At 41.8% G+C, this 14,453-nt stretch overlaps 1 protein-coding gene across 14 annotated transcripts in view; it reads right to left on the bottom strand.

The window, feature by feature from the left end:
* kmt2cb (lysine (K)-specific methyltransferase 2Cb) overlaps nucleotides 1-14,453 on the bottom strand; it is a 66,458-nt gene that overhangs the window by 36,775 nt on the left and 15,230 nt on the right. For 13 of the 14 annotated variants that reach the window (XM_068601482.1, XM_068601513.1, XM_068601503.1 and 10 more), the window contains 10 exons: nucleotides 12,836-12,924; nucleotides 11,062-11,209; nucleotides 8,260-8,466; nucleotides 6,925-7,034; nucleotides 6,656-6,765; nucleotides 5,960-6,122; nucleotides 5,661-5,832; nucleotides 4,319-4,433; nucleotides 2,200-2,375; nucleotides 1,620-1,993 (listed from right to left, as the gene is read on the bottom strand). In XM_068601482.1, coding sequence (XP_068457583.1) covers nucleotides 1,620-1,993; nucleotides 2,200-2,375; nucleotides 4,319-4,433; nucleotides 5,661-5,832; nucleotides 5,960-6,122; nucleotides 6,656-6,765; nucleotides 6,925-7,034; nucleotides 8,260-8,466; nucleotides 11,062-11,209; nucleotides 12,836-12,924 — 1,664 coding nt within the window. The remainder of the gene's footprint in view (nucleotides 1-1,619; nucleotides 1,994-2,199; nucleotides 2,376-4,318; nucleotides 4,434-5,660; nucleotides 5,833-5,959; nucleotides 6,123-6,655; nucleotides 6,766-6,924; nucleotides 7,035-8,259; nucleotides 8,467-11,061; nucleotides 11,210-12,835; nucleotides 12,925-14,453) is intronic. The other variant, XM_068601521.1, reaches the window with a different exon arrangement.

Below are 14,453 nucleotides of genomic sequence, written 5' to 3'. Positions count from 1 at the left end.
CTTCACACAGGCAGAGACCAGCATCACACCATTTAGAGTTGCTACAGTTCGCCTCACAACTAATCAAGAGCTGTTGCAAAGGTAAGGATTTACTGGTGGTTCTTTTACTAATTGGCATCCAGCAAGATAAGCGTATTACCCGCCCAAATGTCCTAAATCTCATAATTTTTTCTTGACGAAGATGTGGTATTTTTAAGATATTTCACTGAAGGTTATATTCAAGCCCCCAAGGAAAGGCTTTGAGAAAATTTGACATGGTGGGCAAACCGTGTGATTACAATTTCCGGGTTTGTCATGTGAAGCCATGGGGCCCAGAAATACTTTTCCCCCCATAGACTTACATTGGGAAAGACACGTTTGTTTTTTTTAAATCAGCGGGTAAATTTTTATTTATTTTTAAGGAAACCAACTTGCCAAACCCCTATTATAATCATTAGGCTTAAAAGTTGTAAAGTGTACCAGTAGCCGAGTTATAATTCCTACTCCGCTCATGTGAATGAGTCGCAAGAATGAGGTTAAACCGGGAAGTCAAATGTTTTTTTGTGTTATTTGGCCACAGAACGACTGAGAGCTGCCTCCAACACTGTACCCAGTTATTTTTACATCCATGATTACCAACTATACATTTACTGGCTAAGAGTAACTGAAAGTAACTTTAAGTCAATATTGTAGTCCGTTTGACCTTCCCAAGGTTTTTAAAAAATCTTGAATTCAATGGCTATAATTTACAGTCTGAATCCCATTGAAGCCCCTTTGAGACTAGCAGAGTTTCTTGGGCTTTGATTTTGTGTGTCACACACGCACATTGATTTGACAAACATCAGACATGGTGCCTTGGCAATCTCTCCCTCTGTTAACTGGTATTATGAACAAGTCCCTCTCGTCTGAAGGTAATAAAGACAAACTGCCAGTCAAATGTAAAGCTGATTTGTGGCAGTGTGAGCAGCAACTCAAGTGTCCATCTCTGCTTCAAGTTGCACTGAGCAGTTTCATGTCACCATGCGTTAAATTCAAGGAAGAAAAAAAAAAGAAGGGCTTTCAAGTATACATTTCTCGTTCACATAGACTGGCAGCACAAGTTACAGTCCCAGGAGACAGGAGGGAGAAACAAAGTACTTCTAATTTTCAAAACAAGAGTTACAAAGACAAAGGAGTCGCTTTAATCTGCTGGTAGTAGGACACCATCTGGTTATTGGGGAGTCCTCAGAAAATCCTGCACATAAAAAGAGGGAGCGCTTCTCTCTGGTCTTAGTCCAAACAACTCCTAATCCTTTCATCTGCAAAAACAGCGACTTTCAGAACTTCATCAGCGTCGACACTACAGCTCACTTTAGTGTTGCATGGCCAAAACTTTCAACAGCCTCAGCATGGTTAGAGCTTGAGCGAATAAACCCTCAACTACAAAGATTGTCTTTCATTTTAATTCGCATAACCTGGTGCTCTTGTGTACGATTTTGTACAATCAAAAGAGTTACATTCCTTGGCTTGTCCTTGCAATAACAACACATGGTTAATATGCTGATTAGATGCTCAGGGGTGAAACTTGGGCATTGAGGAAAAAAAATAAATAAGAGAGAACATAGAGATCAAAGCAATTATCTTATTGTGTCGAATCTAACCTTTTTGGAACAAAGACCCACCAGGCTTTTGGGCTGACGTGGCCAGATTCTCCTCCTGGACGGTAGGCTGAACAGGCTCTGGATCCGAGTGCAATGGAACAGCAAGTAATTCCGGTTTGGGGTCATTGTGCGTTTCAGTAGGCCCCTGAGTGCCAGGTTCTAGGTCCGTGTGCTTTTGAGCCAGCTGTAGACCAGTCTCAGAGTCTATGTGCATGGAGGCTGGCTGAGGGCTGAGCTCTGGGCCGGTGTCCATATCCTCTGCCTGTAGCGCCTGCTCTGCAGCAGGAGACTTGCAGTTGGAACAAACATAGTCCTCTCCGGGGTGGATTTCTGCTTGGCCTGAGTTCTGACGCTCACACTCCAGGTGTAGCCATCTGAAAGGAGTGCGAAGGAATTTTAAGGGATTGTTCAGTGGGGATCTCTGTGCAATCCTAAAATGTGACATATTTATTGCTGAGGTTTCCCCAACTCTTTCCCTTAATGTTAGCAGGAAACATCAAATTGACACAGGAATGAAACAAGGTAACAAAACAAACGAGAGAGTTGCATTTGAACAAGTGATGAACAAATTGTTCCTTACCTCTTACAAGTCTGGCAGAAGAGTAAGTCTTTATGATGCTCAGGGTCCAGGATGCAGGCACACATAGAACAGCACAGAGCAGGGTCCTGATTTTGGACGCAGATCTCACACAGCAAGCTGGTGTGGTGCCATTGCCCGCTGGTCCGTGTTCCACATTGGATGCATACTCTGCAGCTCTGAGGAGCAAAAGAGGGCCTCTTAGTAATACGATTTGGAAAGCCATTCACACTCAATGTGGTACGAATACAGTGTTTCTGCTGTATAGATTTGTCACTTAAGTCATGGGATGGGGAACAAGCATGGAACTTGTCCAGGCCCACAGTAAATGTGAGTATATTGAAGACCATGACTTTCTCCTAGCTAAATTTATTCAAAAAGGTAGAGGAATTTGGGGAATTCGACTTAAAAAGCAATATCAGTCGTTTTGGGCTCTGAGGAAATGGATTTACAAGGCAATTGTCTAATTAGACAGATCATTTAGACTAACCAGTTTTTAATAAAATGGCAAAAGAGGAAAAGGTTGTTGTTTTTTTTTTAAACATTGGTATCGAATAAGTGCAGGTCTGGCTATGCAGCTGGAACAAACTCCCAAGTTGTGTTACAAATGGCAGACACAAAAATTCAAAGCCGCCAATAACCAAAACATGAACCTGTAGTTGCTGCTTTGTCTTGAATATGTTTTTAAACAGATTAGTAACAGCCATATAAAGTTTTCCTACATTTTATTTTCTGGGTATGCAAGTGGACAAAAGTGAGCACAGTATAGTGAGCGACTGAACCACAGAGTGGCACAAGCAAATATGTAGCAGCAGGCAATTTTGATGAAAAATCAACACTGACGGTGTGCAGCATCAAACAGAGCTGCTTACCGGTACAAAAAGCAAAAAGAAAGTGGTCATTTGGCTCCCGTTTCAGCAGCATGCTGCTTAAGTGGTGCAGTTCATTTTAAAAAGATTTTAAAATAATGTTTTTGGAGTAGAGTATTTTTGCTCATGCTGGAAATGGAGAGGCGGTTCACATTTTGACAAAACCTTCATGACACAATTGCAAAGACACTTCCATTCACACCCATCACAAGACATCACAAATCGTTTGTGTTGTTATAACGTATTCACCTTTCAAAACCTAAATAGGTTTACATGTTTTAAAGTAGAGCTACTTTTGGCAAATATACTCTAAGCAGCTTTATTATGAATGCAAAAATATAATAAAAACAAATATTGGATAGGATTTGATAGATAATGAAACAATACTTAAGATAATTTACAATACTAAAGCAATCTCACTAGGATCTGGGGAAAGTAATTTTGAAGATTCTACATGGAGATGGTTGTCTTCCATTCTTATCCTTATTTTCTTCAAGACATGGTCATGAATCATGAAAAGTGGACCAGCACTTACTTTTTCCTCCGCAAAAAGCTTTCTGTCTCAAACGCAGCCTGCCGTGCTGGTGCTCATACATGATGGAGGAACATGACAGAGCAGTGAAACTGGAACAATGACTAATTCTTCATTGATTTCTACTTCAGTCAAACGGTTGCAAAACTACAGAGCGAGTGGGGACAGAGGTTGGTCTTACTGTGTCGAGTCAGATAGAAAAGCAAAGTGTGAAGCCCTTTCAGTTGGTGGCTCTATTGCCGCAGCCTCATCCGACCACGGCAGTAAACTGGTTGGTGTGTTTACCAGTCGCCTGAGTGACAAGCACATTCGCACGCCTGGAGGATGGCGGTTGGGGCTGCACTGAGGGATGCGTGTGATCAACATGCAAGGCATGTGGGCGCATATACACACACACCACGTTATCTTTAGCTGAGGCTGATCTGAAGCCTTTAAAAAGATCAGCCGAAGTGAGTCATAACTTAACCGCAGGAAGCGCAAATACAAACCACCAAAAAGTCTTATTCTCATGGGTAGTAGACATTTTACTCGATTCGATTGAATATTAATGCCCACACACTGTAGGAATTTTGTGTTGCAGCTGCCAAAATATTACATGGTAATAACAATAGGTTGGTAATGCACTGTTAAATTACTTATTGTTTGTACATACCAGCCAGATTAAATCTTATATTGCATCATCTTTAATAAGACATTCAGCCTCATATGAGGTTCTTCCTACCTTACATCTCCATCCGTTGGTGGGGAGAGTGTCTATAGCAGGTTGCAGACAGAAGGTATGGTAGCCTTTGTCACACATGTCACACACCAGCATTTTAGTGTCCTCTCCTGGGTTCCTACAAAGAGAGAACGAAAATACAGACGGTTTCATGAAATGGGACAGAAAAAGACTAGAATAGAGAAACACAAACGGCACAATAGGTTTTAACCAAATGCCTCAATAATCAGACAGACAATCTTGTAGGGTTGACTATCCGTACATTCATAAAATGTTTGCATAATGGGATTTTTGATAAATAATGATCAGTAATGTAAATATAATAACTAAGTGGGTTTAGGCAAATAATAGAACATCTAAAAACAGTCTGGTGAGTTCAGAAAAGGACATAACTGTATTTGAGCCTATAAAACTGTAAAAAGACAACACTAATGCCGTACTACATAAGAGGTCTACTATAATCAACACATTTATACAATATCGATATTTACATAGGACTTTGATACACTGCAAATAGACTGTAACCATCTACGGAAGATTTTATGTAAAGGAGAAGTATGAAAAAGTCACATGCATGATCTTAGTCACCTTGATTCTCTTGATTCTCTCTGAATTATTTCCACAAGGGAGATAATAAGATCGGTCTTGTGTGAGTGAGTGAATTAATCTAACGCGGTGTCTGTTCACGTCTAATCTAACATACTGCTGAGCCAAACTGCATAATATCGGCACGTGTGAAGCTTATTTAATTTATCATTTATGGCTGCCACCTCAAGGATGCATGACTGCCTACTCCTGAAGACTGATGGAATAGTTTTAAAACTGCATTGAATGCATTCAGCACTGAATGTAGTACAATTATTATTACATCTGAAAATACAGGTCGATTTAGGATTGGAATAACAACCACAATAAAAACTATGCACAGGCAATGATAAAATGAATTACAATTCAAAGAAGAAAACAAGCGGAATAATCCCATCTATTAGTTATTGGCAATAAACTCATCTTGAAAAAACACCATGCTTTCCAGTAAAAACATGGTGTGTACAAGCACGCAACAGAAAGCTCAATGGACGGTGTTCACCTAAGGCAAACAGGACCGGTTGCTAGCAGAGCCCCTGTACTTACTTACTGTACTTAAATAAGGTCAGAATTTACAAGACTATGCTTCAGGGTACAACATCTAGTTATCTCAACACAAACCACAGAGGTAAACAAACCAGCAGTAAGCAACATGCCTGGTAGCTATAGAAAAAATTAGCAGGAGTAAAAAGAAAAGATAGATAAGACAAAAACATTCAGTGTTAGATACTTTATTTCGGCAAATTTGAAGGTGACTCACTTGCACGTCTGGCAGATTTTGCACTCCGGGCACTGCCAACCTGCCCTCCTTAGAGGGGTTACGGCTATGTCCAGGCACATCCCATGGTAATGCTGACCACAACTGGTGCAGAAGAGCTGGTCCAGTAGGTCCCCTGGGCTATCACATAGCGCGCAATTTACATCATCTACAACTATGGGCAAGAAAAATAAAAGAAACAGGATTTAAGTCAGGAAAATAATGAGGGAGAGTAGCTGATGCGCTATTTCGCCAACAATTCTCATTTTTACTATGGCTGTATTCAATACTACTCAACTTACATTTGTGAATGGCCAGTTCAATGTGTTCTGGGCAGAGGAGCGAGAGATTCCTGATATCCTGAAAGGTCCCAGCTGCCCCCGCACAGGGGAAATGGTAGAGTTGAGCACATCCTTCAGCACAGCACTTAACGGATGCTCCAAGGCGCTTACAGTATGCACAGTGCTGCAGAGAAAAAGAGAGATCCCAATATATCATGAATGCGTACATTGTTGCAGAATATATATATGTGTGTGTGTGTGTGTGTGTGTGTGTGTGTGTGTGTGTATGTGTGTGTGTGTGTGTGTGTGTGCATTCCCAGCTTAGAGAAGACCTCTTTTTAAACCCCTGTTTTAGCCCCCTGATGATCACATTCACGACAGAACGTCATCCATTTGCTATTCCCCTCAGCACTCTGGAGATCAAATGCAAGACTTGCTGATGGGCTACACGACCATTGGGCTGCAGACGCAATCGGTGCGCTGTGAGCTGTGCCATTGCTAACACTAGGAGCTAAGCTGCCATGAGGGCTCAGCCCTGTTGAGTGGCGTGACCTTTTCCATTTCACAGCTGAGAGATCCACGCTGCCAGGCTGACCTTTACCAGCCAGTCTGATCCATCAGCTTTGCTGTGCCTCACTGAAGCAGTCTCACTGCTGCCCCAACACATTAAGATGCTGTTAACACCCATTAGTCCATGGATCTTCTCCCCTGACTCACCTTTGTGCTCCCTGAGTCAATGGCTCTGTCCACATTAAGCAGAGATTGTCCCTCGCCCTCACAAACACCCTCGGACCACAAGGCACAACTCTGATGTGCCCAGCATTGCCCTGAAATACCAAGAGAAAAAAGAAGTGTTAATAAACAAAAGGTTCGCATCTAATTTGTATCTGGTGCAGATTCTGCAACAATGTACGCATTCATGATATAAAAAAGTGCTAACAAAGCCTGGTAAAAAGGACCAAAAAGGACAAGACTATTGGTATTACCTGACTCGAAGAGAGACTGGACGTTAAGATCTTGTGGGAGGCCGACATGAGTAAGTTCATCCCAAAATCGACTGGCTGGGTCTGGTTCTTCCTCGCAGCTTTCAGACCCACTGGAACAAAGGAAGAGGTTTGCAGGGAAAGCAGGTTAGCACAGGTTTTTTTTGTTTTCTTGTTTGTAAAAAGGTAGAGAGTCTGAGTCAATTTAGGAATGAATCGAGAGTAGAGACATTAGGTAGAGGACGATGTTCAGTTTTTACAAAAGCAGAGCTATGAAGACAGAGAGAATGAGCTGGGGGAAAATGTTAGAGAGCAACTAAAAAGCTGTGGGGGAGGAGGGATATGAGGAGGAGGAGGAGGAAGAGGGCCATCTTGTTTGGCATGTGCACAAGAGGCTGGCTGTTCTGTCTCATGAAATCTGTTGAAAAGGATGCGTTTCCCCGAGTCCCTGGCTTGAACTAGTGAGCTGCATAGCATGCGGAAAATGTGGAGGGGGAGCATTAGCATTTAAAAAGGACCTTAGTTCCAGTAAACAAACCAACGGCCAAAATCAAGTGAACGGTTTCTAGAAGCATGATTGCAGTCGTGAGGGCTTATTGTTCACAGACCAAAGTTTTATCACCAATTAGGAAATTATCTTCTCACACATTTCCACGGCTTTGCATTTTCTGCTTCCCTGACAAATCAATATATCGTTTCTCCGCTTGTATCTCTGTGTGGCATAACCGAGGACTGGCCCTAATGACCAATCACACAGCAGCAACACAACGGCTGCTGGTTGGCTTGGCGTACGGCCAGGCCCATACTGCTCCCACTGCCAGTTACGTCACTGGGAACCCAGAGAGACGCCCAACTGGTTCCAAAAGGTCCAAAACAAATTAGGCAGCTGGCCAAGAGAGTCCGAGGAGGGTCTTTTGTTGGAACAGTGTGCAAATATGTCGTGTTCAAACACACACAGGAAAGGCTCATGTGCAGCAGTCACCTGATGTGGGATCCCTGGGCCTAGGGACACTGACTGCTGATGCAAAGGGATAATTTAGTCTTCAAATGTAGAATGACAACACAATCTGCTAAGTGAGAGAGCCCTTTAAGCTTGTGAGGTCTGCGTGTTTGTTTTGTGTGCATGCTCCTGGGTGTATGAGTTAGCGTGTAGGTAAACATGAATGTGTGGTTATTTATTAACCACCATCATTGGTTTCTTTTGCTGGGGTGATCCAATGTGTATCAATACCGCTTTCCAGGAAAAAGAGTAAAGGGTATTTTTTGCCTCCTTTTCTATCCTGGCCAACACTGGCAGGCAAACCATTTGTGACCACAGTGTCTACCAGGCCTACTTACTCCGTCTTTTCCCTCTGTCCTGAGGTGGTCTCTCCGGCCATTTTTGGCTGAGTGGTTTTATCGCCATCGCTGCTTTCGCTCGTTGAGTCTCCTCCACCCTTATGGCTGAAGAGCGCTTCAAACTGAGGCGTGGTGCTGAATACTTGCAGCTCCCCCTGACCCAGCAGGCTACGGCCACCGCAGTAACAGAAGGCACAGAGACGCTCACTGAAACAAAGAAAATGGTTGGTAGGGGGGTGTTTAATAATATATACCTACTGTGACTTAATACAGTGCCACGCATGTCACCGTGAATTAAGGCCTTTCTCTTCTGGCGGTGGGACTGTCTGTGCAGCAACATACTTTCTGGTGTAAATGCATACATATGTGACACACACACACACACACACACACACACACACACACTCTAATTAGGGCTGCGTTATTCCGGCAATCCTTTAGCGGCGTTAATTATTTGATCATGTGTTAACTGCATTGTTTTTGCAGTGGGAGGGGCTTATCACTGCTGCACATAGATGCTGCACTTTAAATCTCTCCTAGACGGCGTAGTCCAGACCTGGGCGTCCTTAGGCTCTCCCAGTCCGGCCTGCGTGAGGTCAATCAAAAATGAAAAAAAAATAAGATGGACGCCATAAATGCAATACAACGGCACTGCTTTTACGTTGAAGGCGATTTATGTACCTGCGTGCGCGTTTCTGTAGCCTCACCGACAGGCAGTGTTGACGACTTGCAGACTTGAGCCTGACGTCAAAGCACATATTGTTAAGTAGTTTCTGTTCTCGAAGTGCAGAGGTTCTGCCGCGAGATGCTTTGCCTCACAAAGCTCTCACAGGCGGTCAGTCTACAGGCAGGCTCGCGCAGCAAGTTCCGCATCCAGAGTGAAAATGAATCGCGCATGCGCAAACCTCCTGACCGCGCAGTCTGATACACTCTGGCAGAGCACTTTAAGTCAGTATCACTTTTGGTTCTTTCCACACATCAGAAGATGTTCTGTGCACTTGTTCAAGCCAACACAGTCTGGACTTTTCTCACTGAGTAAGCAAAATAGAACTGAAAAACATGAAAAGAACTTATTGTTTTTTTATAAAGTTAATCAATTGCTGGTCTTTTACATACATCTTTAAGGTAAGCAACAAACTGAACATGGGCGAAAGAAGGAGTGACTTGTTCCTAATAGGGATTCTTACTACTGAACACATTATTTATGTTGTTCCCTGATAAAATACAATTGTTTATTCTGGTACCTGATTAGAAAAAAGAAAAGAAAAGATTTCTATACTATATATGTATGTTTGTTAACTTGCTGTTACTCCAGAGTGCCTGTTATATTGTTCTGATAACATTATTTTAAAATAAAAGCATGCAATACACTACTTTTTACTTCACGATTGAATTTACTGCATAATGTGATTAATCAATTACATTTTTTCAACTTTGCCCAGCCCTAATAATAATATATTCACATAAAAGCATTTTTTTGCCCCTTGTTACTCGCACAAGTTTGACCGGATCATTTAGGTTTATTTGCGTCACTCGCACTAAACGCGCTAGAGAGGAGGGGCATATCTCAGATGCGCTGAATTCATATCATCATCTGAAGGGGCGCGAATGAATTTCACTGAGCTGTGAATTTCACTGAGCTGCATCCACTGCATCCCTACGCAAGATGAAACGCTTGAAAATGTTTGTTGTCTGAAAGGAGTTGGGATTGATTGGTGCTGGGCTATGCTAACATTGCAGCTGCTCCATCACCACTCAAAATAACGTCATTCAGGCATAAAGACGGCAGCGACGTCATGGAGTCAGTTAAACTCCATGGTTTATACACATACATGTATACACATAATTTTGTCTCATCTCTGAACAAATATGAGGTATTGTAGAGCTCTGGGCAACCATAGATGGCTAAACTTAATTTTTCCTCCATTTCTGATTCATTAACGCTGGGATTTCAGTGATCACCGGAGGGGAATCTCAAAGTTAAAACAAAGGCTTTCGCGACACAGCGTCACTTAAATGTCTCGCTCGAGTTGAAATATTTCAACTTGTGCAAATACGAGAAATTGTCCAGGCATTAACTTAGTATGCAATGAAACCTTGCAAAAAGTTTGCTTCCAGTGTATTGTGAACGCACCATAAGTACCAGGCCAGACTCTTTCTCGTATGCACCTTCAAATTGTGAGCTTGAGTGTAAGCAGGTAGATATATTTACTTCCTATAAAGCACTACACAGCTTTGCTTCAGCAGTTAATTCAAACTGTTAAAAACAAATCTATCACCTTACAAGAATATGTGGACATGGAAGTGTTGCAGATTGCATGGGAGATGGGAGTTTCAGAGACAGAGTGGTAAAGAAACCACGGAGAGAAGAGCAGCCAAAACACGGAAAGTGGAGAAGTAAAACGGGCGGTAAATATTTATCACATTTTTAGGCGGCGAGATGGCCTTGTTAATAAGATCCCAGGAGAGGGTGCTGGTATGCCCTCCATCACCAACATCGATAGCGCAGACAGGCCGGAAGATTGATTACAACCTTTAACAGAGTGGCACCTGGGAAGAGAGTGTTGCCGCTACCGGCTGATGACTCCATTTCGATTCATCCATGCATGTGTACACAGCAAGGCAAACAGCATGTCCCATTGCTGCCACACGCACGCACACGAATACTTGTACACGCACACATTCATATAAACATTTATAATAAAAAAAATTTAAAAAAAGAATCTTAATGACTTAATAATAATACAAAAATATTTTATTTCTGAAACAGTTATGGTTTAGGGGAAGTTTAGTGTTTCTAACCTTCTTTTGACTTCTCTGCTCACTGGGACAGATGGTCCTGCTGAACTCTCGGCTGGAGGGCTCTGGGCCAGAGGGGAAGAGGGCTTGTCCTCCTCTGGCGACTCAGTGGCCACAACATCTACAGCTTCCACTGGCTCGATTGGCGTTTCTAATAGGAACAAACAAGACCAGTTTGTTAGTAAGAAATGACTCAGCATTTAATCCCACCAGAACATTGATGAGCATTGCAGGCCATTCATTCGTTCACCTCAATACTATTAGCCGCTCAAAAACCCATTGCCAATTATGACTGTAAATTGAGCATCCAGCTTCTGACATGCACAGGCTGTCATAGGGCAGGTTGATTGCATCCTAGTAAGTTTCCTTCAGGTCAAAAACACAGCTTTTATTAGTGAGATGGATGGTAATATATGGGGGCCATATGTTTAAGCACTGATTACAGTAAACCCAATGGGAACATCAAGCTCTTGTACAGAATAGCAATAACAATGGAGGCAGAGGAAAAGAAAAACAAGAAACAGCTATGCTAAAATGTCTCTCAAGTAGTGGGGTTTAATATTAATGGGGAATATTATGCCTGAAATACAAATAAACTCAATTGTGTTACTATCATGAAAGCTTTTGATCTAAATTACAAAAATATGGCTCAATTCACTGCACTAATCATACAAAATAACTCCCAAAAGTACCTCTCACTGAGACTTTGGGCCATGCTGAATTTGTATTAACATTTCATTGAGATGTAATTAGGCTAATACTGCAATGATTCAGCGTCATCCAATGGTATTACTCAAGGACAAATTCAAGCTCATTACCTCTGATACGAGTAAGGGTATACCACTTTTGTTGTATAATACTTAACAATAACGTTAAATAAAAGTATGTTCTAGTACAGGGTTTGCGATAGTTTTAAATATACGTAAACCTTTTTCAAAAGTGGTTTGCATAAAGAATTTGAGTTACATTCTACAAAAGCAAGGGATATCCATAATATTAATACAGGAGATATTAAACACATGTCTTTACCTTTTCAAAGCCAAGATATGCAGATATATTGCATTTAGACCTCAAACAATACTGGAAATAAATTGGAGATTTTATTTTTGCACCTGCAGGCAGAGGGAGCCACTAGGGTTTTAGTGGGCATGAGATTTAGGTTTTTTTTAAATAAAAATATAAATAAATTTAGTTTTAAAAATAATAATTGCCTATTGGTTGTGCAATGTAAACCACAGCTTATAAAAGCAAAGCTAGTTACCAGCAGAATTTCATTCCCCAATATCTCCAGCTCAGCAAAAGAGCTGCACTGAGATGTATGAGAATGGGAGGCATGATCACGTGACGTGATGTCCACACATAAAAAAAGCACATAAATGGGTCTGGAGAGACTGATGGGATTTTAAAAAGCTTTTAGAGGGCATTAGCCTAGGGCTCTTTCCCACTGCACCTCAATGCCAATCTCAGAGCAGGAGGAGAGATTGAAGCAGTAAGGGGAGAGAAAGAAGAAAAAAAATACGCACTCACTGCAGCTTCACAGCTCAAGCTAAACCCTTTCAATTACAGCCCTGAAGTAGAAGCATGGGGTGCCAAGAAAGAGCTCTCATCCATCCTTCTCCAGGAGAGGGAGACTCCTCTTCTACCTTCACTGAAATACCCTTTTGAAGCACTCTCTGCATGAGGCTGCCTGGATGTGCAGGTTCACTTCTTAGATCACTCCCCAATGTGACCAACGTGTACATAATGGATCAAAAAGGGGGGGATTGCAAAGTCTCACCTGTGTCCTGAGGGCTTCTGGACTCTGTTATCTCAGTCCCATCCATGCTGTCCTCCTCATCCACAACAACCCTCCCTCTGGTGCGACCCCTAGGGTGAGGAGGAGACACAAACAAATAAATAAATACAGGGGCACTGAAAAAGAACAAGACGAGAAAAAGTGCCTTGGGTTTGTCTCCGGAGTGGGAGGGGTAGGAGGGGCGGGGGGATTGGTGGAGCGGTCATGAATTAGTTAAATATAGTCACAGCTGTCACTGATTTTTAATGGAGGCACTCAAGGGCGCTGGGCAAGGCGGAAGGGTAGTAGTAGGGGGGGTTACTGGTAGCATGTGGAGTTTAAAGATGGAGGCAGAGCAATCAAATAACTTGGTTCAAAAGATTGGAGGTGAAGTTTACAATAAAAGGGGCATTATTGCCCTAATGCAACATCATCAATAAATGCATGACTATGCCCATGTTGGGTGACAGGGTTATAACGAATCTTTTACATTTGCTCACACCAGAATTGAAATGTGTGTGTTCTGCATCTTCAGAGCAACGTTGAACCAATACCGTTATCCTTTACATTCCCTTGAGAGGTGGCGACTGATTAGAGTTTAACTGAAAATGCTCCTGTTTAAATTCAAATCGGAGTACAGACATTACTTAATAGGAGGATAATAGCTCTGTAATTTAAGACAGCACAAACAAGGATCCAATCATGAATGTACATGAGTCAGGTTAGGTATCCAGAACACGAACACACACACACACACACACACACACACACACACACACACACACACACACACACAAACACACAAACACACAAACACTCACGTGCACGCAGATATGTCGGAATCATTTAGGGCTGTGTTGTACATGCCAATAAAATGGGCTTTATGCATTGAAGCTTTGGACAAAAACAATAAAGCAGAGAATATACACTATTTTAATACGTGTCTGTCTTTGTGTCTGTTTTTTATTCCTCCCTTATAATAAAGTACAAGAAACAATTATTAATACAAAATCTACTTCTGGTGTTTTCAAGAACAACCATGAATAGGTACAAAAACAACCTTAGTGTTATGGATTAGTCCCAGGGCAATAGAATTACTTCGTTAAATCTCTGAATGTTCAAGCAGTAAAAACAAAATGAAAACAAACTGTTAAAACTATGTAATTGACAGCAATTCTATATGTTGACAGCAAGCTACTGTAACCAATTTGTGTGTTGAATAAAGCACTTTGAACCTCTGTTTTGATTCCACTCAAGCAGATTCCCACAGTGTGGGCCTTGGCCCACTGGTGGGCTGCAAACGTACTGCAGGTGGGCCACGAGAGGTAATTTTTAAATAAATATAACTAGTAGTAGTAGAATAGTTTGAAATTAATATAAAAACATTTCTGATTTAAATTACGTGTTATTTTTTTACTGGTGTAACCAAGGGTTCTTTTTGCGCCTATACTGTGTAGTACTAATAAAATAATAACACAATCGTTAGTCAGCCAAGCCGGCAACTTCTTTATTAACGTCTTCCCTTTTTCACCACCAACATTTCTTTGCACCTCTTTTTCCGTTTCCCTCCTTCAAAATAAAAGCCCCGGAAACACAATACAATAGCTTACACTGGCAACAA

This window comes from Clinocottus analis, unplaced genomic scaffold (assembly GCF_023055335.1).
Source record: "Clinocottus analis isolate CAN_PGR_092001 unplaced genomic scaffold, fCliAna1.0.p SCAF_11, whole genome shotgun sequence".
Taxonomy (NCBI): domain Eukaryota; kingdom Metazoa; phylum Chordata; class Actinopteri; order Perciformes; family Cottidae; genus Clinocottus; species Clinocottus analis.
This window is presented reverse-complemented; position numbering and strand designations above follow the sequence as displayed.